General features: G+C 44.8%; 1 protein-coding gene across 1 annotated transcript in view; it reads right to left on the bottom strand.

Annotated features, from left to right (window-relative positions):
- DMRT1 (doublesex and mab-3 related transcription factor 1) overlaps window positions 1-25,686 on the bottom strand; it is a gene marked incomplete at both ends in the record, with an annotated part of 60,907 nt that overhangs the window by 25,800 nt on the left and 9,421 nt on the right. The window contains 2 exons of the mRNA XM_082074074.1: window positions 1,388-1,550; window positions 11,264-11,547. Of these exons, the coding sequence (XP_081930200.1) occupies window positions 1,388-1,550; window positions 11,264-11,547 (447 nt within the window). The remainder of the gene's footprint in view (window positions 1-1,387; window positions 1,551-11,263; window positions 11,548-25,686) is intronic.

Genomic DNA, 25,686 nt, shown 5'->3' with positions numbered 1-25,686 from the left:
TGGCAAGCCCAATTCATGAGGTGCAGGTCTGCTCCTGGTAACCAAAAACAATGTTTCAGAGGCAATCCACAGCTCAGGATGCCTTTGAATACTGTAGGAGCGTGAAGATTTTGGATATATGAAGTAGGGCCACCCTACTCTTTGTTTCTCTTCTCGTTTCTCTAGCACCTGTTGCTGTCCCATGCCAGGGACAGGGAAGCGGCTCCAGCATGGCCATGTTAACACCTGTGTGTGCACTCCACCTGCTGCCACTGCAAGGAACAAGAGAGAGAAACACTGTGAAAACCACAGTGTAAATTTACCAATGCCTTCCTGGAAATTACTGCAGATTATAGTAATCGTTAGGAAAACCAAGAAACACTGGGTGTGAAAAGACAAATTTATATGCAAATGTTTTAAATTAAGTAATATGGCGTGATGTGTGAAAGCAAATGAGGAAGCAACTCTGCCAAGGGCTTCTCAACATGGTTGCGACACAGGAATAGTTCCCACACACAGTTCAGAAAGGAGAGCAAAGGGTCAGTGGGAGGCCTGTGGACAAAATGATGGACAGCGTTTCTGAGAAGAAAAGAGAAGAAAGAAAGATAATTCTTTGGTTGGGGCAAAGATATTTCTTTGTTCTTCTGAAAGAGCTGGTTGGGTGGTGGGCACCAAAGATGGTACCTCAAGTGACTCTTCATACAACTTAGAGACATATATAGGAGCAGAAACGTACAGACTCACTGCACTCCTGAACCATCAGGCTTCTGTTGGTGAAGTTTAGCTGCAGTCACCTGGTGAAGGGTTTGGAGAGGAAGCTGTATAAGGAACAGCTAAAGTCACTTGGTTTGTTCAGTCTGGAGGAGACCGGGGGGAGACCTCATGGTGGCTACAGCTTCCTCACAAGGGGAGGAGGAGGAGCAGGGCTGAGCCCTTCTCTCTGGTCACCAACAACAGAACCCAAGGGAATGGCAGGAAGATGTGTCAGGGGAGGTTCAGGTTGGACATTAGGAAAAGGTTCTTCCCCCAGAGGGTGGTGGAGCACTGGAACAGGCTCCCCAGGGAGATGTCACGGCCCCAAGCCTGACAGTGTTTAAGCATTTGCACAACGTCCTCAGACACATAGTGTAGATTTTGGGGTTGTCATATGCAGGGACAAGAGTTGGACTTGATGATCCTTGTGGGTCCCTTCAAGCTCAGGACATTCTACAATTCTGAAATACATGCTCGTACTACTGTACAGTAACAGCCCTACATTGCCACCACACTACAAGCCCTCCAGAAATTAGCCACTGTCTTTGTAAACACCTACTTTCTGACATCTAACTTCCTTCCATCAGCAAGCCACATCTTCTGGGTGCTTGCCCCAAGCCAAAGTGGTCCCAGGTGTCCTGGTGGGTCCACTTACCTCTTGCTTTCGACTCCGAGTAGGAAGGGACATCCTCAGAGGTCAGGACTTGGGGGAGGCATGTGGGAGCGCCAACCCCCTGTCCCAGGTAGGAAGCGGGTGGGTAGTAGGAGCACATGCGGTACTGGGAGCTGACAGCGTGGCGGCTCTCCATGCCCTTCACCTGTGGAGACAGAAGCACAACAGCAGCCTGTGAAAGCTGAGCTCCAGCACCACGTGGGCACCCGCTGCCCCACATGCACGTGGCTTTGAAGGAGGTCACAGCACGTGGATGCGAAGTCAAGTCCTGACATGCTGGCCTTTGCTTTTTGCTTTGGTTGGCTCATGGTGTGCCCACACTGCTCAGCTACAGGTGAGCTGGCATGGTATGTGATGTTATCTAGCAGCACCAGCACACCTCTGGCTGGTTTATCTTACAGCAGGTGAAGCTGGCACACAAGCATGTGTCCTCCACTGCAAGGAGCCTTCTGGCAAGTCCCCTCCTTATGGCACAGACTCCATCATGGAAAGCTTTCCAGACCTCTTCAGCTGCATGCACCTGGCCAGCAGCAGAGGTGAAGTGTCGTCCAGCCCCTACAGCTCCTCAGAGACTAACCCATCTCAGACTGGTGGCAACTGCCCTGCCAGGTGAGTGGCTAAGGATGACAGTCCTACCAGCTGACTCAATCAGGACACACTCCACAACATCTGAGCAGTGACACATGCACACAAATACACCACTTTTCTTACAACCCAGTGAGATGGAAAAATATTTTCCTGATTTGCCTAAAGAAAATTAGTTATGGACAGACTACATGGGAAGGCTGTAGCAGAGCCACAGTTGGACACTAGCCAGCAAGTCCACTGTCTCAGCATGGTGTCCACCGGACAACCCCTCCTGCAGCCTGCAGCAAAGTTGGCAGCACTCAGAAACCAGAATTTATCTCACTCCAGTGCCCAGAAATAATCCAAACTGATCTCCTCAGAGACGTGGTAATGTTTTTTTAAATGTTTGCTTTATGAAAGAACTACCATCTACTATTATTTGTTCCAAAGTCCTACCATGTAACGTGCTTACAGTGCTGCAAAAAACACAGCCAAACACTTTACAAGATCAAGATTTTCAACGGGAAAGGTAACACTACCTTGTTTCCTTAAGTCTACCAGGCAGTGAATGATCTTAAGATGGAAAGATGCTTGATAGCCTTTTCAGCCGTGTCTCACCTCAGTTAGTGCAGTTCTGCCCCCTCCACTGCGGTTCCCAGCCAGCCACACACCCAGCTCTGCCCCTCAGCCCTTCCCAAGCTGCACAGCTCAGAGCTGGGGAGCAGCGGAGGTGGTGGGCGAACCTGCTGTCCCGGGCAGCCACATCACCCCAGCAGACCCCCAGCATCTGGTCCAGGCAGAAGAAGCCACCCCCACCTCCCAGCGAAGTGGCTAGAATGCAGTCACCCCTTGTTTTCAAGGGATCCCTTTAATAATTGGATATTCATTTTAGTATGCTTAGATGGAAATTAGGTGTCCCAAGTCACATGAAATCAGGCTGGTGCTCTCTGAGGCAGAGATCATCCTGCTTTCCACGTGGAGCCAGGTTTGCAGAGAGACTGAGCGACAAGAGACCGGCGGCTGTTTACAGGAGGCAAACGCAACTCTGCCTGCCTTCTGACAGCAGCACAGCCACACGGTATTTGCATGTGCACCGAGGGACTGGCAGGACACACTTTTAGTCTCTGAAAGGGTTTTTCTGTTATAAATTAAAGCAATACTTACACGGTGATTTTTCTACCATCTGCACACCACACATACAGAAAAGTTCAACATGCACCGAAGTTTCATCCATGATAAATAGTAAATTGCTGTTAAAAAAATTTAATGTGTCATCCCAAGGAAGCCTGAACTCAAAAGAGTCACTGACGTCCTCTCCTTTATACTGAAAAAGGGCAGTTTCCTCTTGGAAACAGGCATCTGTGTTTTGCACAGACTCCCTCAACAAACCCCAGGCTGCCTCTGCCCTGAAATTATGGATTAGCAATACAAACTGCCCAAAAGCTCAGCCCGAAGGCCATTTTGCATCTGCATATCTGCACATCTCAACAGCTCTAGAGGTACTGGGAAAAAAAAAGTGAGCGAACTCCCCTCAGCCTGTGCTCCTGCACAGAGCATCTTCCATCCCTCGGTGGGGCAGGGCTGTGGACAGCACCCATGGTCATCGCATCTCCACCTCTCCCTTGTGCAAGTGCACGTCAGAAAAGGTCACCTGCAGGAAACAGCATTATTCCAGCTGTCACAAAATGGAGGGATCACTCCCTGACGCTGGAACGACCACGATCACCTGCATGTTTCCTTTCCCTGTAGAGTGGATGCAGTGGGTTTTCTCCATTTCTTAAAAAAAACCAGCTCACCTAAAATCTCTGGATGCAATGAATTATTACTACTAATATTATTAGTGTGTGGTAGCCGGCTAGCAAGAGACATGTTTTATAATCTTATTACCCACACCAAGTCTACGAACCACAGTTCAACCAACAGCCAGAAGCTCGGCTCTGCAAAGAATATGCTGTGTATTAACCGCTGGAGAAAATCTAAAAGCTTTTGGTTTTGTTTTATTAAACTGTTTAGAATACACACCGCAGTAAATCTGAACCATAAGGTTTCCTTTTTATAGTGCTTAGCAATCCTATTTTACAGTAACAGTAAAAAAAAAAAAAGCCAAAACCCACAGTCATAAAAATTCTTGACCTTAGCGCTGCATTAAAAAGGGGCTTAGGAGATCGCTACCCCATGAGGAAGGGCATTCACTCTGTATTAACTCCTGCAGCTCTACAAAGTCCTTGCACATTTTGGGTGCCAGAAAGGGAGATAACAACAGCCCTGGGGAGGCCTTGCAATATTCAGATTATTTCTAACCCAGGACAGCTCTGCCTTCCAAACACTGCAACCAGGCGTGAGGTTTGGGATCATCCCTGGGGGAATGCTGGGGACACGGAGGGCGCACAGGAGGAGATGTCTGGCCCCTTCTAGCCCTACAGCAAGGCCCAGACAGTCAAGGGCTGGGATGGTCCCACAAGCCACTCTGGTTTGTACCACCACAGGCTACGTGCCATAAGAGCAAGGCACATTTAAGATGAGGAACTGCTCCCTGCAGAGAGCAAGGTGAACTCCCGAGCTGCTCATTTACAGTGCATCCCCGCCCAGCCACATGGTGCTGGTGCGCTGCTGCAGGACTGATCCACCAAGCACCTCACTGACTGCAGTGGGAGACACAGGTCATTGGGGAAGCACATTTGGCCTGTTGAGCATTTACAGTTCCCCTAAATTGTACAAAACAGGGCACACTCAGTAGCTTTTTAAAGGACACACTGCAAGCAACAGTGGGATGCTTGTGATTCATGAACAAATAAATACGCCCTGATAAAAACACCATGCACGCAGTGGAAATTCTTTCCCTGTTCCCCTGAAAAGCCAGAATGGGCAATCAAGAGGCGGATGCAGCTCATCCACAAACAGGCAAGCTGGAAGCACGATTTGTCTGTCACTAAGCACAAGAGTCAGTGCAGCCCTACAGTGACAGAATACTCAGCAAAAGCCAGGGGAGCATAGAGAAAATGCTCTTGCATCAGTTTAGACCACTCCTGCAAAAAAGCTTTCTTATCAGCTGGTGGAAGAGCAACGTAAAGCCCAGCTCCTCTTTCCAAGTTCCTGGCAGCATCTGCATGACCTCTACACATCTTCATGGAGGAAGACCTGAGGAGAGCAGGTAGCTAGACCAGAGAAAGCAAAGAAGCAATGCAGGCACCAATGGTGGTTCACTTTTTCTTCCAGCTTCAGAAACTAGAAAATTATTCTGCCCTTCCCCGATGATTTATTCAGACAGAACATCACCCAGGTAATTCTTTCACTTGCAGAAGCTGCCAGTCGCAATCTCCTTGCAAGCAAATCAGTGCTACTTTTAGCGGCACCTTCACGTTTTGCAGTTGATCGTGACTATGGGGCTTATTCTCAAGCAGGACAAGGAGGAGATTGTGGATGCTAATCTTGGGTGACAAGGGCTACAAAAAATTCAGAGCAACAGAAGAGATCAAAGTAGTATCCTTTGGCTCTGCCACTAGTGTGCCATGGGATCTTGGCCAATCACTTTACCCAGGCTTTCCATCCCTCTATCTCACCCACGACTCATCACCAGCTACCTTAAAATAAGAACAGTAATTATGGAAACACCAGAGAAACTCTCATAAAAGTTTTAACATAGCCTCCTCCTTTGGCCTTGATCTCAAAAACAAAGCCAGCCTTAGGAGGCATAAAACTGCATGTTACATTTATGTGTCATTGCTTGTAAACAACAGAATTCATGGGTTGTTTTTCGGCATGAGGCTAGAAGGCATCAGCTGGGAACCTGGGTGGAAATCTAGACATCAGAGATCCCAGCTCTGTCACCTGCGGGTTGCGTGACTGTGGGCAAGTTATCTAACACTTCCTTGCCTCAGTTTCCCCAGCCGTAAACCAGGGCTGCCGCTCCCCTCCCACCTCGCTGTGCTACTGCCCATGAGCTGACCCCTGGCAACTACTGCTGCCCTCACGCTGCCCAAGGTGGCTTTGTTTCATTCCTAAAACCAGCTAAGCATATTTTCCAGCACAAGGGAAAAACGAGCCTATGATACCCTGCCTTGACTTACTTTGATTCTAGCACAGAAAATACAAGAGACATCTATATCTGTCCCTCCTTGATAGACAAACTTAATTAACCTTTGCTATTCTGTTCCAACCTATTCTTTTAGACAAAGGCAGTGACCCATAAACAATATGTTACCATCAGAATCTCAACTGCGGTGACACCTAGAGATATAGCCCTATCAGCAGTATCGGAAAATAAACCGCTTAGATTAGCTCCTCCAAGAAATATGGATTGCATTCATGTCACACATGAGCTGTCAGAAACATTAGGATACTTTTAGCATAAATCTGTAGTGTGAAGGGTATGTTATGAATACAGTATATAATACACTGCTTACACATAAAATTGGGATTGTGTCGGGTGACTTGCACCATGTGTATATATTTACACACACACACATTTTATACATTTTGCACCTATTTCTGGAGAGTTAGACTGCACATTTACATAAGAAGACCAGGCTCACTAGAGGAAAAACTGTGACGGAAACTAGAAACAGGTTGCAGAAGTTGAAAAGACCAATCTTTTTTACTAGCAAGCAGCTATTCTTAAGAGATCAAACTGTTAGCTGCCCTGTCATGGCCACACTTTTCTGTATTGGGTAAAATACAGTTTAATAGGTTTGCCACCTTTTAATAAATCCTTTAAAAGTGTAAAATATTACACTTCCAAATGGTAAATGTAATTCCCATGTTAGAAAATGAGTTAAAATTTCTTAGTCTGACTCTCACCAATATTTAATTTCAGGTTTTTTACTTTAAACTGATTTAAGAAAAGAACAAAGAAGTTGAGGTTTTGGAAGCAAGAATACTGTTTTGCCAAGCTGCATTAAAAACAAAACAAAACAGACAAAAACCTCACAAACACACACAAAACCAAAACAAACAAACCTCAGAGCATGAAATAGAAATGACATGAAATTCTGAAGTTTGTCCAATACCTCCTGGTCAGCCTTAACCTTTCTCCAAAGCCAGAGCCCTGGAGTTACTCAAGTAACAAAGAAAACGCAGCCACTAGTCCCCACACATGGGGGCACATTCTATATCTTGCAGATTTCTTATAGTCTGTCTGTAGGAGCCAGAAGAGTTTTAACAGTTTTTGGGAGGACGTCGACTCACAAGGAGTCCCAATTATCCCTATGCTGTGGGTCAAGCACCAGCAGTTTTACTGCCAGCTTGCAGAATTAAACCTGATTAGATTTGGATGTGTCCATCCAGGTTTTACTTTTGTTGTGGCAGAAAATACTGCAGTCCCCCCATCATTTTCCAGTTACTGTCCCTAAGTGGGTGGCAGCAAGATGGGTTTCAGAAGCACCGGCTTCCACTGTACACCAGCGTGCTCTGACCTGTAGTACTAATGCTGGTGAACTCATTTAACTGTTAATTGGATTGAATGCACATAAATTCCTGTTGTAATGAACAATTATGAAAGCTTCAAGGGAGGGTCCATATGCTCACACAGAAGTGGAATGAAAAGGAGATGCACAGTAACCATCACATCTGCTACACTTCCTCTCTGATCTAAGCTTGTCTTTCCTTCAGGTGCACCAACAGACATCTGATCATCTCATTATCTGCCTCAGAGCTGGCAAAAGCAGCAGAACATAAATGACTGAAGGCATCTTGACCAAAACTATCATCTTCATTAGTCTTCTGGGATAACGATATACAAATGAACAAAACCTACACAGAAATATCTAAAAAATTTGCAACTCTATGAATCCACTCAAGTATGCAAGCCTCTGAAAAGAACAAAGACTAATGATAACTGACATTAATCTACATTAAAGATTCAGTGATTCAGCTTATTTGCCAAGGCTCAATGATGCATTAATCCTCATCCCATCCCACACACATGCACATGTTTCCTCCCTGGCTTTTCTCCCTTGCTCCCTAAATTCTGAAACAGCACACAGCTGGGCTGTTCAAGGCCTTGTCTGCACCCAGAAGTTATCTTAATTTAAGTATGTAATTCTCCTTGTGTGATTACAGTTATTCCAGGACAAGCGAGCCTGCACCCACAGAGCCTGGAAAAGGCTTGTCTACAGGGCTTAAACTAGGATACCTTCCAGTGAGCACATGGGTGGCTTACACCAATAAAGAAACCCTCCTGTGGGCTCACAGCTCAGCAAACTGACCTGGTTTGCTTACAGCAGGCATTGCGCAGCTTTCATTTTGGTAAAGAAGAATCAAAAACCTTGATCAAAAGAGTTATAGCACTGCTGGTCACATAAGCAGACTCATCCCTACCAGAAGACTCGTTAAGAAAGCCTGTGCATGTAAAAAATAAACCCAGTCAGTACAGGCAGTCCAGCAAAAATCCCTGTGTAGGTACAGCTCTGTGTTTCCTCTGCAGAGAAGCAGCCCCATACATCTGCCAGCAAGGTGTAAGCAAGGTCTGATTCCTCTCTGTGGATCACGCTTTGAAACTTATTCTGTATCTCCTTAACATGCTTGATAGAGAAACTCATTCATGCTTCTCCATTTAACACTATATTTCTGTGATCTTCCCTTGCTGATAACCTCCATGTGCAGAATCAATGTTTAACCACATGCAGCAGCTGGGAGCTCTTACAACAAACCATCCTCAGTGCCACTCAGTGTTTTACAACCTCAGCATCACTGCACCCACTGTCATCACACATTATCTAGTCTAGCTCTCACTAAAACATTTTATGATTATTCATGCAAAGTTATGCTGTCATACCAGTATGCAAACCCCATGATTTGCAACTCTTCCAGAAATAACAGTCCTTCTTGCAGACCAGCCTCTGAGAAAGTCTGTAAGTTACATGACACTGACCGTGAACTGCACCTTGCCCTACTGAACAGGAGAGCAGATCCAGGTTTTAGGCCATAAGGAAGCTGGGGAGATGTCACTTCCAGTCTGTCTGCACACACATCTTACCAAAACAGCACTGAGAGATCCCAAAAGTTTGGTCAGGAGAAATGAAAATCTTAGGTGAGGTAAATCACTAAATTCACATGGAGGTGAATGGAACCACGCACCACATCCTGCAAGTGGGAATGAACACCCAGCACTTGAAGCCTGCTGCTGGAAGGAAAATGGTCCTTTTTGACAACAACCACCTCTTCTTGTCCTTAATTACCTCTTTGGTGTTCCACTACTTTGAGTACCACCTAAGCAAAAGTTAGTTACAGATTCTGCATAGCCCCAAGAGAAAACTGCATGGAAAACACGCTTTTGCTTTTATTTAAGGGGTGTCAAAGGTCCCACAAGAAACAGGCAATCTCACAGTGAGACCATGGGCCGTCTAGGCCAAGGCTTCTTACACATACAGTCTAGTTTCAAATGGCAGTACATGACAACAGAACCGAGAGGACACCATCTTCATATCAAGGTTTAACATACCCTCATGTATCTCTTCCTGAAACTCTATGTGCTGGGATAGTCAATACTTGTGACTTACTTTCCTGTTTCCCAAGCAAATAAAATCAATGAAGTCTCTACTGGCTGGAGCAATGGTGAAGTGTGGGACTAGCAGCCTGCAAGAACGTTATTTTTACAAGACATACGTTGCTGTCCCTCGTTTGAGTTGTGACTGTGTCTACATGCATCAGCTTTGCAGTAGGTTCCTACAAATTAGGTATTGCAAAAGCTTCAGAAAAGTAACTTTCTATCTGAAAGACTCTGCTATGACATTCCAGGTTAACCCAATCAACCAAAATGAAAAAGCTAAAAAAATCCTGGCACCTCACCTCATTACCACACATAAAACCTATCCCCGGCTTGCCTCAACTCATTCTTCCACTGATCTGGTGATCAAATTCAGCAAATAGAGAGGATGCTATCAACTAACCTAACTGAAAAAGCGTACCTCCATGTATTTGAAGGTGACTGTGGTGAAGCCTATCAACACACTGAGAGAAGAAAGCCCTCATGATGTGGGCTCAAATAGCAAGAGGAAGGGAGACAGCTTTTTTCCCTCTATGCAGCTCTACTCATGGAGAAAAAGGTACATGGAATAGTACTAAATGCATACTGCTGTAAAGCCATAATCTTAAAACTCATGGACCTGCCAGCTGTTGCACCAGGAGGCCTCTGCATTTTCAGAAGGACCTTTCCATGAAAGAAGTGTCTTATGATAGGAAAGCCTCACTGAAGGTGATGTGGACTGGTACAGTAATTGTAATCACCCTGGTCTTAGCTTCATCTCCTTAGTATCAGAAGTTAACATGCCCTTTCAGAGTTGGTCCCTGTGCTAGAATTGCAAGAGGAATTCCCTGACAGCAAAGGGGACAACCCATCTGCTCTCTTCAGAAAGGAGGCTTTGGTGGACATTTAATCTTTCATTGTTGAGTGGTTTCACAACAGAGCCTTTGCAGAAGCAGCCTGCCTTCTCTTCATGCTCTACAGGAGAAGTCTGCCCTCTCCTGCCTTTGAACAAGGGACATGGGTGTATGCTGACTCAGAGGTTGTAGCATCCCAAGTTCAATCTCAGACAAAAAGGCACCACTGCAGCCCAAGACCGAACAGTATCGGGATCACTGAAATGGCTCCACTGATTTTGGCAAGAATCCCATGCCTGGGTAGATTTCCCCTTTTTCCTGTCTCCGATTGGTACTGAGTTGGAGGCTACAATTATCACGTCCTGGAGTGAGAGGGCTTGGTTGACTTTGTGCCCTACCTAATGACGTACACAGAACTCTGGTGTGAATCTGTGCAGCACAGCCTGTAACTTCAGCTACTCACATTGAAATTGCAAGCCTTGGAGCTGACACTGCCAAAACACACCATGAGCAACACACCATGTCACATTCAACTGACTGCCACCAACCCACTGCACAACAGCATGGTCTCCTGGGTCACTGCAGTGCCTTGGATGTGCCAAATGGAAGAGAACAGGTTCCTGAAGAGCAAAGCCTCTCAGAAATCACACCTGAAGCTCCCAGGATGCTATACTGGGTAATTCAGTTAGACTCCTCTGGAGAACAGCCCATAATCTACTAGGGCGTAACTCAAAACATAAAATCAAGTGGGTGCTCTTTATCTGTGCTTGCAGAAACCTGCCTACACCTGTATCATCACTTTCATTGTGCCACCTCTTTTGGCTAATTTTCCTAACGTGGGTTCTAATCCCACACTGGAATCTGGTTCTGGTTTTGCACTGCCACGAAACCAGCAAACAGGAGGTCAGAATCAGGCCCAAGAAACAGCTCAGTGTCCACCTCACTTGTCTGTGTAACACCTCTGTAACATCATACCTGCCACTGCTTTCCCGACTGGGTTTGCATGTACGTTGCTGGGAGGCTTCGAAGGCTGTTTTTCATGGCCGACCCTACAATCGTACCCCCCGTCTCACTTGAGGAAGGCTCACTGGCCACTGCCATTTGGTACTGGGAGTAGTTGTACAGGTTGTTATAGTAAGGATACAGGGATGGCTGGTAAAAACTGCTGTAGTAGGTGGAGTCCACAACCAAATCAGACGTGCTCTCCAAGTGCCCTCTGCTGGGGATGGAAGGGATGTCCTGAATGAGCATCCGTCCCTCTGGAAAAGAAAAAAACAAGCCATTATGAGACAGGATGCTCCATGAAGACCATTACCTTTCACCATTTGTCCTGAAGGCTGGAAAGAAAGTAGTAAATAAGAAGAGGCGGGAGTTGAAAGGGAAACGTGGCTGGATGTTTGGTGGAAACTCAAGTGGACTGATGTCTACTCAAAGGCCAAGACTACAGCCTACACACACGGCAAAACAGGATGAAACCAACTGCAGGTTAAGACAATGCTCCGAGTCCTCAAGCAGCATCAATTCATTTGATGACGATTTCACATCAGCCCTCTATTATTTTTAAATTTTAACAGTGTGCTAAGTCTCTTTTAACTCCCTGGAAGCAGAAAGGCTCTAGCTACAGGATGACCCCTCTCCAGCCAGTGTCCTGTTGGTCAGAGGACACTTTCTAAACATGCCTCTAAAAAGGACAAACAACCACAAGGCCAAGAGATGCTACAGAAGGGAAAGCACCACATCATCAGCCAAGGTGTCTCAGAAACCCACATGCTACCTTTGAGCAGTGAGGCCCTCAATCCTTGCCCAGCTTCTATAATCAAATTTAGCTTCTGTTTACCTACAAAACCACAGAGCAAACAAGCTTCCACACCACTGGCAAAAGAGGAGGCAGATTGCTAGTGACTTGCTGCCTGCTCTCTGCAGTGCCTCCAGACCCAAGGCCAGCTGGCTGCTCTCCCTGCAGGCTGTCCCCACACAGGTCTGTTCCCCCATTGCTCCCTACAATGGGAGTGTTTCTCAGGGGATGCTTTAAGGCCCATTTTCCACACTCCAGTGTCAACCAGTGCCTGTGACATTTGCAAGGCTGAAAAAGAAAGGTGCTTGTCAGTACTGTTTCACAGTCGAGCGCTACCTGACATGGTGCATCAGCTACCTGGCCAAGCCAGACAAAACAAAAAACTGCCACAACCTTAGAAAGTCTAAGCATACAGTGAATATACATTTAGATCCTGAACACAGGAGCAACTGTAAATCCCACCATCTCTGCAGCTCTGGTTCTAGCTCACACCCTTGTAACCTGCCCTGTACCAACCCTTACAGTGTTCGCAGCATAACAACCCCTTCTGCAAGGAGCTCATGCTCTTCCCATGATGTTGTCTAACTACACGGTGGAGGAGAACAGCATGTAGCTTAAAGAATACTGAAGAGCTCTCGAGGTCTACCGGTATGGAGATGAAGCAGCACAGACAATAGGCACATAGAAAATAACAGCCCTAAGAGACATCAGGCAGGCGTTGCCTAATTCGCTTTGTGTCTTTCTTTTGGTACATCTGTACCTTGGTTACCTTGCAAAATGAATATAGTGGCATTTAACAGCCTCTCAGAGTCATGGTAACAACTTCCACTGTACTACGTATTGGCTGCACACCAGATGCAATGACCAATTTTACCAATTATTGACATTTAAAATGAAATTCTGTTTCACTTCTTCAACTGTAATGAAAGTTCTCTGCAATCATGGATAGTCTCCTTCCAGGTCACTAAATTATATAGTGCCCTCATTCAGCTCTTGCTGGCATTTTGTTGACTGAAATGAACTATACTAATTTATTACCAAACAGAGTATTTTATGCTTCCTGCATCTGATTTTTCTGTCCCTCACCCCTATGCAAATGAGGACCAAGCCAGCTGGCCTTTTTCATTTCATTATTGTGAGTAACTCTCAAATTTGCACACAGAACAGAGGAGTCCAAAATGCCACAAAAGATCGTACACAGTTTTGGCACTTTGATATATTAATGAAATTTTATTATTGCTATTATTCTGCATCTGGGCAGGCCTATCTTCAGGTCCTTTTGTCCATTTCTTTGATACAATCAGAACTTAGACCAGTAGCACTGAAAAGCCAACAATTCGGATAAATCACAGCACAAACCTGACTTCCCTCCCCAAACTTAGTTCCCGAATAAAGCTGTGGTCCAACTGTTCTGTTTTTCATGCTGTAAAATAGAAGCCAAAAGTAGAATCCTTGAACATGTTCCCTGCCAAGACACAGATTTCACAGGAGACAGAGCTACGTGGGGCAGCCAGCTGGCCACAGGACTTCTGGCAGGGCTATGCTCCTGAAATCTCTGCAGTGTCTTTCCACTTGCAGTGCATTGTAAGAAGGGATAATACTTTCCACTAAGAATACTAGCACCAGCAAGATGGAGCTTCTTTACACCAACAAATTAAAGGTGAGCTACGCTGAGGTGTCCGCAGCTAGAAGGAAGAGGAGGGAGAAAGTAGGATGTTTTCCTGCAAATTCTGGAAAGGTCTCACACACTTTACTTCCTAACATGGGATGAGATGGGCTAGACTAGAACAGAGACCTGCCCATAAATATCCACAAAAATCAAACAAGCACCCTTTATGACTCTCTGATGTTCCAGTGGCTGGTAGCGCTACAGCTCCCTCGTAATGAAAGAGCAATGGTTGCAGTCTTCTGCTATATTAAGTAGGAGAAAAAAATATGCCTTTCACTCCTTCTTTTCTGTCTCTACGTATCTGTGGTTGGGGCTACCAACATTTACCACCAAAGGTGCAAAATAGTTGACTTGCTGCCACCCATTGCGGTTCAGTGCTCACCAGAACAATCCTCTGCTTCACTTCAGCTGTCCCCCAGCTCTCCAGTAGCCTCTACAGGACTACCAGCTGCCCTCTCAAGACTCAATGCTGCATTTGTATAGCTGGTCACCTGCTCATTCAGCCATGCATGCACCCATACACATAAATCTCCAGGTGTCAGCAACCTGGGGCATTTTTCTGTTATGAATGCAGAATTATGGAATCCATGGTCCTTGCATCATCCCTGGCGCACAACCCTTGCGAGATGCAGCCACACCACAAGGGTGTGCTCCGGCAGACCAGCAATAAAAACAGGAGCCAGGAGAGAGGGCAAAAGTGCAGGTGAAGGGAGAGACATACCCACCTCCATACAGAACCAGGACTCTGGCAACAGCATTGCAAAGACAGACAGAAGAGTTCATTTTCTCTAAATCCCAAGCCACATCATGCTTCTGAAGATGGAAGGACTGGCAACATCTGACAAAGAGCAGGAGAAAGCTGCCACATGCTTCTACTCACACTATTCTCCAAATTTAGGACATGAGATTTTCTTTGATGTCACACTTTAGGACCTGTCTCTGCCTTTTTTCTGAAGCGTCTGGAGCAGATTGGGTGCTTCACCTGGGAGAAGGAAGACATCTCATACAAGACATAGCTTTGTGCCGTCAGGACTATGGGCACTATGTCAGGTCAGACCAGGTCAAAGAACCCCATGGGTCACTCTAAGCTCCTCACAGTCCTGAAACTGCCAGCCTGAGGGAAAGAAGTTTCTGGAGAGCTGAGCTCTTGCAGGTCTTCAGCACCCAATGGGTCACAGGCAGGTCTGCAGTGCAGCTCTACTCTCTTACCCCATCCAGCCTGGCTGAATCACGTAATCTCCTCCTACTAATGCCTACATCGTACACGTACAACACATGCAGAACATGCAAAACGGTAAATACATTGAGGGAAGGAGTTTTGCTATTAATGGAGGAAGCCAACAAAGTCCTGACTTTTCATTTGAGCAACGAAAGCTCAGGAAGAAAAGCAGTTCAGACCAGTCAGCATCTACATGGGGTACCTGCAAAGCAGTGCAAAGTGACAAGGGGAGCAGAATTAAAGGCCAAAGAACCCTGCTAAACTGTCCTAGGGATACAACAAGCCACTTGGAGATCTGCACAGAGATTCCATGTTTATGGCATGCCCAGGGGAGTTTTTGCACTATCCATGCTGGTTCTCTCCAACTGAAGTCTAACAGCCAGCTGGCAGGCAACCACACTGCTTCTGGGCTGCAGCACCCTCAGGCATGGCCACTGTCTGCAGAATAGGGCAGATCTATTGGAAGCAATGGCTGCCATTAAACTTTAACTTACTGGGGTCCCTCTGCTTGGTCTTTGGCCTGTATCCATAATTCTTGACTTCTACCTCTGTGTGAACCTTCCTGCAGACTCACCTCTGGATGCTCAATGAGCAAGGTGTTCTCCTCAAGGGAGGCTGTCAGCCCATGGCTCTGTTTTCCACCAGCAAAGAGAGAATACCAAGGTTAAGAAAGTAGCTTTCAGTTGTTTGTTTGTGGCTTGGGTTTTTTTGTTTGTTTTGTTTTTTGGGAAGGTGGTGGTTGTTGTTTGGTTTTGGGATTTTTTTTCCCCTAAGTGTAATTCAGCACAGCTGAATGGCTCTACTGGCAAGGAGAGGGCCTTCTCATTCCCCAGAGCTTGCCCCATTACAACATCTGCACATGAGAGGCAGCCCTGGGGTTCACTGCTCTAAGGAGAGCAATTTTAGAGAGAAATTAAGCTCTCAATGAGGCAACTGCTGCTGTGCTGTCAGACTCCCACTCTGGCCCTCCACCTGTGCTTTAAAACAAGAGGGCTGCTGCATCAACTGGGCTCAGCCCTTGGCTGTCTTTATCCTCCACATGGAAACCGGGCTCCTCAGTCTTTCTCCTGCCACTAGCCACAAACTTCAACATTTTGCAAGTTGCAAACAGGACATGATTAAAAATATGTGAGTGAACCTGTGCATGAAGGAACAGAAACTAGAAAAGCAAACAAAAAAAAAAGAGCGGTTAAAATTCTTGCTTAGTTTCAGGAATACCAAATCTATAATGTAGGGCCATCAGAGGCTCTCCACATGTGAGCAACACTCTTGCAGTGAGACAAGCAGTGTCCCTTCATGCAGCTGTGCCCTTGGATCTCTAAGCCCTTTTCTCTGTCTTTACTAATTCTTGTACAGAACCGATGCTACTTTTTTTGCACTATGTACACAGTGTGAAATATGGCCCACTCTTTCATAGAAGATCAATATGATGCACAATAAATACTGTTATTGATCTTGCAGTGTTGTAGACGACTCCCTAGCTCTATGGCATATTAATAGTAGTTAACCAGTAATTCATTTCAGGACAGCTGGGATTTTCTTTTAAGGAAGGTGAGTTCTTGGGGTCAGTTACACATCTGGGCCTTATACATTCAGTAACGTATGAGGGGCTCCTGTCTTCACTTAGCAGAGCACGGTGAAAAACAGTGGTCCGGTCCTCGGTTAATGTAAACCAGTCTCAGACCATTTACCTCAATAAAGCTATGGCGATTTAAACGAATTGCGGATATGCATGGAAAAATCAACAAGAAGCCAGTATATAGATCATTCTTTCCCTTCTTACTTTTGGGGAGAAGAAAGGAGAAATGTCACGGAACTTACAAGAATTTCTATTGGCATCTCTGTTCCACAGATCCAAACATGTTTTTAAGCATACACACCGAGAAATGCAAACACTCAAGTTCTGCCTGTAACATCCACTCATTCTCTATATAAACATGGAGTATTTTCTATTCCTACCGGTACTATTAAGGGCCAGTTATACATCTCATTATACACTGATAACAGTCATTTAAACATGCCTGGACAATTCGCTGATGCTCAGGTCAGATTACACCGAGTCCATACTACTAGATTTCCTCAGCATCTACAACAGGGCAGAAGCACCAAATTGCCTACTGGACCACATGTGGTAATCTGGGCAGAATATTAGTCAGCTTGGGACAGACACACAGCAGGAACTGTTTTAAAAATCAGGATAGCACATACAGTCATGTTTCAAAGTCCCAGAGCGTGCAGTGACATGGTTCAATTTACTCACATGGCCATAACACCTGGTAAGTCTCCATATGATTGTATATTTCAGAAAAGGGATTCTGTGTATGCAGTGTGGCAATTAAGATAATTTCATTGTCTGCATTTATTGACGTGAGTTCTTATGGTTAGCAGTTTTTATTTCTTCTGTGCCTAGAGACTACACATACACAGATAAGAAAATGAAGAATTCTGTCTACTCAAGTAACACATTTAGTAAAGGAGCAGGAAGGCATAGCCATTGCCCAGTGAGCAGAGTTCAGCTTCTGGCAGTTTATATTTCCTTTAGTTTTCAACTCAGAGTGACTGTTTTCATCACTAAAGTGTTAACAACTTCCTACAAGCCAGATTCTGTGGCAGGAGACAGCTATGCCATTAAGATGCCAGAAATTAATTATTCAGTCAGGAAACACTTGCCTTCAAGACCTCAAAAGAGTCTTGGATCCACACCTGACAATTTCCCCTTTCTCAGAATATAAAGCATGAGTACAGTCCTATTAATTGGTTTGGCAATATTAAGTCTCGTAATGCGTTACTTCAATTCATAGCTAGCTTTGAGGTCAAACAGTAGCCTTGAATGAAGCCAGTGTGAAATCACTCCCTACCATCATAATCAGAAATGCTGGAACAATATGTTTCTCCCACCAGACAATCACGACAGAGGTATTTCAGATGTCAAAGAAAGCTGGCACCATTACTTAGTTTCTGCTGAGACACACCATCTCCCAAGGAACAAAACCTGCATGCTCACTCTGCCTTTGGGAGGAGTATTTCAGCTCTCTTCCCATTAGAAGTTGCAGATTATCTTCAGTTCCAGCGCTGAACTTTTAGCTTGCTATAAAGTTAATGTGCTAGACAATGTTCATTCCAGGCAAGGCTGTGGGGCTGTGTATTTTCTGCCACCCCTAAAAAAGGCCATTATCTGTAATTACCCATTACCATGCATAATTATTTCTTCTACTCTGGTCTATGGCCCCCAGGACTTTATGCTGTTACAGCTCACTGCATTATCTTATCAAATTTGTTAAGGAAGCTTTTTTGACCTTTTGAGCACTTGTGACAACACATACAAAAGCTGGCAGTAAATTGTCTAAGCATGCAGTGGGTCATTTATTATTTGTACCCTGCATGGTGATACCATACAAAACCCTACACACTAGCACCTTCCCTATTCCCGCTTCCTGCTATAGCTAACATGAGGAGAGGAAACCGCTTCAGTAAAAGAAGGAAGGAATGAGAAGAGGCTGGAGTCCCTCAATGTGAATGTGAAGAACATGACAGCAACACAAGGCTAAGGCTGAACGTCAGGCTCTGCCGAAAGTCCTAGCTGTTCTCCTCTCCAATGCTACCTTTTCTCTTTCTCTCCTCCCTCCCCAGAGTCTGATTTCACCATTTCAGGTTCTTTTCACACCTGTGTAACTCTGCTGAGCCCTGCTCTTCCACGCAGAAGCCCATTTATTGCTCCTTCACTAGGCAGAAAGGGCGCTTTAAACAACATCAGCACAAACCACTCCCATCCCAAATTTACAGCTTCTGTAAATGCAATACAGGTTCCTAAGAGACAAAGCTGGGCCAATATAATATTCACAGTGATGGTCCTTTATGTATACTGATGCGAGTCTGCAAAGGAACAGGTTTTTGTCTCCATTGCTGTCAAAGCTCCCAGTGAAGGACCAGACACGGACCTGTATCCTGGTACCATTCGCTCTGGCTAACAGCTAATTGCATTGTGAGCCCACACAACGTTCCTCTTCTTCATAAGGACACTGGAGCTGGACCCTACGGAGAAGTAGGGCTCTCAAGCAAATAAGACAGCTTTCTGCATCCCGATTTTGGTTTTGCCCTTAGTCCTCTTTTTACCAATATACTCCAAAAGGTGCTTTATTTTAAAACCTCTCTTTTGGATGCTCCTATGTACAAACTCATTCCCTTCTGAAAATAGATATTTAAGAAATCATTGCTTAGCAAATTCTAGTAAAAAATAATTTTGATACTTCTGAGCTGTGTGATTAAATAAACTTCCCAAACACAAGAAAATCTGAGATACTTTTCTGGCATCATGACAAATAAACATCAAGGATCTGGCCTAAAAGTTCATAGTATGATTGACTGTAGCCTTTCAGATCTGCCAGTGAAAGCCTTCTCCCTAAAAGCAGAGTGACTCCTGAAAGCATCCCTGATTTCAGACCTTAGGAGATGACTACCTGAGCCACTGCTGGGAAGACAAAACCCTTCTCTGTGCTCCTCATCAGTTTGCAGACCTCAGTCCCACCACTCTGTGCTGGCTCTCAGTGAGCGGGGAGGGGGGGACCTCAGCAGCCGTACAGGGAAGGGAGAGTCACCCTGCGATCTAGATGAGCCAGCAAACACAGGCAAAGAGCAGAGAGGAGCTTGTGCTTGTATCCTGTCCCAGAGCCCAGATTCTGAGATGTATGGGGCTGTCAAACTCTCATTCTCCTATGCAAAACCACCTTTGCAATCCTCCCAATTGTTTTGACCAGAGAGGTTTTTGAGAAAATCATGTTTTTTCTTCCCTCTCCCAATTGCCAACGCTACAACCCCATTTCAAGCCCAAATGTGAAATCCAATGGCTCTTTTTCCTCCTTGTTTGGGATCACCTGCCTAAACAGCCTTGGATGCCCAGCTGTGGGAGAGGTGCAAAAATCTCTTATCAGCGATATCAGATGCGTGGGCTAAAAGCAGCTGTGTCTCCAGACTAGAGAGAATAAATCATACCAAAACAGCTTATTGCTACTGCACTCTACAGCTACCTCTCCGACTGTACACAGGAAACACAGCTGCTCATTGGATACGTGACTTTCTTCTCAGAGCAGAAATAAACATTTTTTAAAAATGAAGGAAAAAAAAATAAAAAATGTGTGGTCCAACAACTCTGAGCCTCTTGCACCTCCTGGAGCTGAAGTGGCCAGGGACAGATCCATCCCACCTCTTTATCACAGCTACGCCTTGCCCAGGCATTTACCACCTGTCAACTCCTACCATGCTTTTCACCTCCTCCCACAACCCCAAGACAGAACAACCAGTCACTGTACCTTTCCTGCAGCAGCTAGGGCAGAGCTGGGGTGTCCCACAGCACCACTTGCTGGATGAAGCAACTGGACCACCAGTTCAGCTGGCGCTACCCATGAGGAGTTGGCATAAAGGCAGGAGCATCTGCTGGAGCAGGCATGTGTCCTGGGGGCAGGAGATGGCTTTATTTGCTCAGACATTAATGGCTGCATTCTCCTGCTTCTCAAGATTCACTTGACAGCTAGAAAAATACTCATTTTCACCCTGAAGGAATGAGTATTACTTTTCCTCTCCTCTAGGAATAACTCTTGAGCTTTTCCAGTTCTGCCTATGAAGGGCTAAACCAGTCCTAAGCAAGACAGCACATCTCACCAAGAACAGCATTTGCCAGAAAGAGGCACTCTAGGATAAAAGCTACACAGCAGGGACAGCGCACTTCAAGAAAATCTGGGAAATCCCAGAATTAAGGTTGTTATCACCTTGCCTGAGCCTCATGGTGGGTGCACCCAAAACTTTTCACAGGATTCTGCATCCGCATGCTGCTTCTGTTCACAACATCAAAACCCATCCCATGAAATGACACAGAAAACTTCAACTCAAGTTGGTCTGGTCCGGCAAAGGCATAAGCAAACCGTAACAATCACACCGGGGATTAATTAAATCTTAGATAAGGGGGTCACTAAAGGGCAACATAAATTGCTGTCTCTTGTGCCAGGACATGTTTTCTGGTCTTCTAATAATTTATGTGTCTCCCATCTGAGCCCTTCCAAATTCAAGCCCATATGTGAGGGTCCAGACCACAGCTATATCCTCAGCACTAGCTATGAAGAGAAGCCTTGGGAACAGTACAAATGGGGCAAACAGATGTTGTATGTCCCTCACCTGGCGTCCCAGCCTCCCATCGCTTTGGCCCAGTGACGCTCCTGAGCCTGGTGTGAGGTGCCTGCTCAAAAATCACCAACAATCTCCTTTACAATATCCACTTTGAGCCCACTTTCCACTGCGTTCAGGGTCCCCAGGGAAGGAGTCCCACTAGTTCCACAGGTACCTCACCAGTTTCAGGCACAGAAGACACCAAACCTCCCTCCCATCACCACAGGTCTGCCTGGAAGGGCTGTGCCAGTCCTTGGTCATCCTTTTCCACCGGGAACCACCAGCATTCAGCACTGTACCCTCTGGCCACCAGCTCATGTGCAGTGCCAATGTTTCTTGGGGACACACTCCTCTGTTTTTCACTTCTGGTATGGGTTAAAGTGGCTATAGGTTGCACGTGACCCATCATCTAACCAAGCCTTCCCACAGTGCATATATGTCTTCTGCACTGCTTGCCAGGCCCTTCTTGTCACCTACCATGATGACCTGTGGTGATTCCAGGCTTGCTTTCAAGATACCAATGGAAGACCACACAGCTTACAGCCAATAGATGTCTCCAGAAACACCGTCCTGTTAGATTCCCCGCTCAGACCTATGTTGTCAGATGACCAGGATCATCCTTCTTAAAACCATGTAACACATACAATATCGATTTTCTGTCAATTCAGTTTACTAATCAAGGTGTCAGCGGGTATAAAAATCAAATGCTTCGCAGAATTTGATGGCATCAATAGGTCACTTTGTCAAGCAATTTTGTAATGACAGAAGATTACTAACTTGGCAGAATCTTTTACCCATAAACTTCTGTTAACTCATGTTATGTGAGCATCCCGTAACAGCTGCATTTCTCCTTCTCTTGCACATTTCAGTTTGCTGCAGACTGTTCCACTGTTTTCACAAAAACGATGTCAGGCTGATGGATTTGTAGCCACCCACCCTACCACACTCACTTTTTAAAACACTGGCACGATGTCAGCTTTCTTCCAGGCCCTAGGGATTTCCCCAGTGTTAAAAGACAAATCAGCATTAATGGACTAAAGAGGTCCTCAGCCAAGTTTTCTGTTATGTTTGTTTGTTGTTTTATAAATGCCGTATTCACGTTATTCCGTGAAAGCAAAATGTCATCTTCTCCATATACAGCAATAGCACCTGCCTTTTTTTCAAAGCAAAGATCATAAAAGAATATTGAGCATTTCTTCCTTCCTCTCTTCCAGATGTAGAATTATTATCCCATAATGGGTCAAATTCTTGTTAATTCTCTGTGTGTGTATGTGTTCTTAATATAATTCAAAAACCTCCCAATTTTAAGATTTTTTTGTTAATCTTAAACTTCACACAAAACAGTATTTTTTAAAGGAAAATATGATTTGGGAGAAATGCCATTCAGAAGACTGCTGCTTGGCATAATAAGTTTTCCAGTCATACACACAGCCTCAATCCAGCTCCAGCTAAGAGGAGCTGAAATACCACCACTGATTTCAGTAAAACAGGAAAAGGCGCATTTGTTCACATTTAGTATACACTTAATAAAAATGATCTGCTGCAAACATTTAGCATGCAACTTAAAAATCCTCCTAATATGGCTGAAGAAATAAAACCTACAGAAAAATAATTTTTATTTCTACACTTAATGCAAGTTTCAGGCCCTCAATAACATTGTCTGCAGTAGCAAATCCCACTTTCAATGTCTTCTGCCACTGACTAGAGCAGAGTAGCTGATCTGTTTCTGCGAGGTGGGGGGCACTACTTGCTCTTTCCTTACTTGCACTGTTGATCTTTATAATACGGCTATAGTGATCATATTCAAAACTTTATTGGCAAAAAAGAACAGCCTTAGTCAAGAAAAAGCATTCGAAAACGTTGAACACGGCTTTGAGTCTGTGGGGATGCTATGCACTATTTTAATCCTCCAGGATATGTTTGTTCATGCTGAACTGAGACAGCAGGATTATTTACATATCTAAAATTATTAGCAAACATGACAGCTAACAGGATCAGGACCAATAAAATCAGTGCTTCAGAAAACTAGGAGCATGAGTAACAAGTGCCATTTTCAATCTTCAGTAGAACAGGTGGGAGTATGACTACTATGTGTGCATATATATGTTTAAATGTTATTAATCATCTTAAGATACTTGATAAATACATTTACAGCCATTTTAACTCCTTGCATTCAGACATCCAACAAGCTACTAAAGGGTGCAACAGGAGCAAAACCTAAAATCAACATGACTTAAAAAAAAAGGAAGAAAAAAAAAAAGAGGAAGAAATAAAAAGAAAAGGAAATTAGGAAAGAAAACCAGATTTCTAGACAGTGATGGAAAACAGCCCAGACACCTGCAGGCACAAAGAAGCAAATTGCGAGGAGGAGAAAGAACTCAGTGTGGATAAAATGTAAAGGGATTTAAGTCATTAACAAGAGATCAAAGAGAACATTAGAAGGGAGGGAAGGCTTTACAAGTGTTTGAGATAGGAGACCTTGGAGGAAATATGACTGGGATAAAATCATTATGGCTGACACTAAAAATAATAAAGGGAGTAGGGCAATGGTTGGAATTAGCTGGAGTCCATGCTTGGTTATAAGCTATATGATGACAGAAACCCAAAAGGTTTCTAAAAAAGACCAACTAGAGATAACAGGAGGGTTTTTTCACTCTGCCTAATAGATGATGGAAAAACTAATATGAGGAGTGGTAAAGAACCATTGTGGACCCCACTGGGCCTGGGCAAGTGAGCAAAAATCACATGCACGTGCATCACTTTTGTACAGGATTGCCAGTGTTGCATGGAAGCAACAATTTTTGCCTTCGCAAAATCTGCTTCCATGCAAATGCAAATGGATCACTAAGGAATTTTACTGATAGCACAACTGATAGACAGAAATGCACAGCAACTACAATGGGTTACATCAGCTGAGCTTCTGTTGTGCCCACGATTATAGGTCTCCAAGTCAGAAAATGGTGGGCTGTGCTGTGAGCAATAGAAATAATGTTAATAGAGAGCAGACACAGGAACTGCGGAAAAAAAAAAAAATCATAAAATAATTAGGCATCCAATCTCATTGCAAAGAAAGGGAAGCTCAGTGGTAACCGACTATCCACAAGCTCTTCAAGAAAACATAAGACAGAAGTGCACAAATTATGTTTGTACTTCAGTAACTGACCTATTCACAACTCTGATTAAGACTAGCAGGTAGTTAAACTCAGGAGAAAGTTCAGCAAAGCTCAGGAAAAAAAAAATTAGAATAAACATACAAAAGTGTTCCTACAAAAGATACCTTTGAAACTACATTTTAGTCCCCATATAAGTGACAAATCTATTGAAAATGGGCCAACAGGCTGAATTAAGAAATTATTTGCTAAACAAAGCAAATGAAAGCAGTCTTCAATGTGTAAGAAAGCATGTGAAAAAAAGGCAAGAAATCACACCACTGCTCAGTTAAGGAAGCGTGCAGTACTCCTTTCACTCCCCACTTATATCTTTTCTAAAAACAAAAAGAAAGCCCCACACATTCAGATAAGTCATAATAACTGTTTCAAGGACACGGAAAGGAACGAGGTTAGATGCAGATAGAGTAGTAATGTGCCCTCAGACAGAAAATTCTTAGTACATCTTCTGCTCCTGCTACATTCCTTATCTTGGTGTTCATGACAAATGGAAAGCACAAGCTGGCACAGATAACTCTCTAAATGTGAATGCACATATGCAAATGCCAGCGTGATGGAGGAAGAGCTTCCAAGGCACAAAGAACAACAGGGGCTGCACACCAGCCCCACTGGCCTTTGGTAGAAAGAGAAACCCCCAGCTCCAGGTATGAGGACAGTGTACAGGGCAAAGTCTGTTCAGAGCTGCTCGGTGGGGACCTTGCTCTAGGTCTGGAAACCTCACCTGATGTGAGAGAAGTCAGAGAGAAAGACGCTGTAAACACAGACAGCACTAGGGTGAAAGATTTCTGGGGGGAAAAAAAAAATCTACTCAAAATTCTTTAGGGGAAAAAAAAAAAGCTCTTCTGAAACGTGAAAGAAGGATGGAAATACCTGCTGAGCTGCCTGTGGGTTTCCACCTCCACCCCTCCGGCCAAAAGGTGTTCACAGAAGCAGGTCTGGGTAGGCCGCGGCCAGCCCAGCAGCTCCCCTGATCCTCTGACATGCTGCTTTCCCCAGGCCCAGCCCCACACCGGCCCTGCACTGAAAACCTTCTGCCAGCTTTTCCAAATCTTTTTACGCTACTATCTGTTTTTACACATCCACTGAAGCTTCAGACAGGATCAAACGCCTGAAAGGAAAAGTAAAACTTCTTAATTTAGAAACTTAATTCTGAAAATTGCCACTAGTTCTGCCTGTTTCACCGACACGACAGAAATACTGCAGTTTTGTCAGGGTCTGTGCATCACTGAATAAACATGCATGGCACTTAAGACATTAGCTCAGATAAAACACAGGCACCTACACACACACACAAGGCTGCAAAGACGAGGAATGAATGTTGCTTGAAAGGAGGCGCAGGGAAAGTGCAAGCTTTGCAAGCTGCAGGCTCCAGAACTGGAGAATTAACTGGAA

Source organism: Streptopelia decaocto (assembly GCF_964273445.1).
Source record: "Streptopelia decaocto genome assembly, chromosome: Z".
NCBI lineage: Eukaryota > Metazoa > Chordata > Aves > Columbiformes > Columbidae > Streptopelia > Streptopelia decaocto.
Note: the sequence above shows the minus strand (reverse complement) of the source record. Positions and strands in the feature narration are given on the sequence as shown.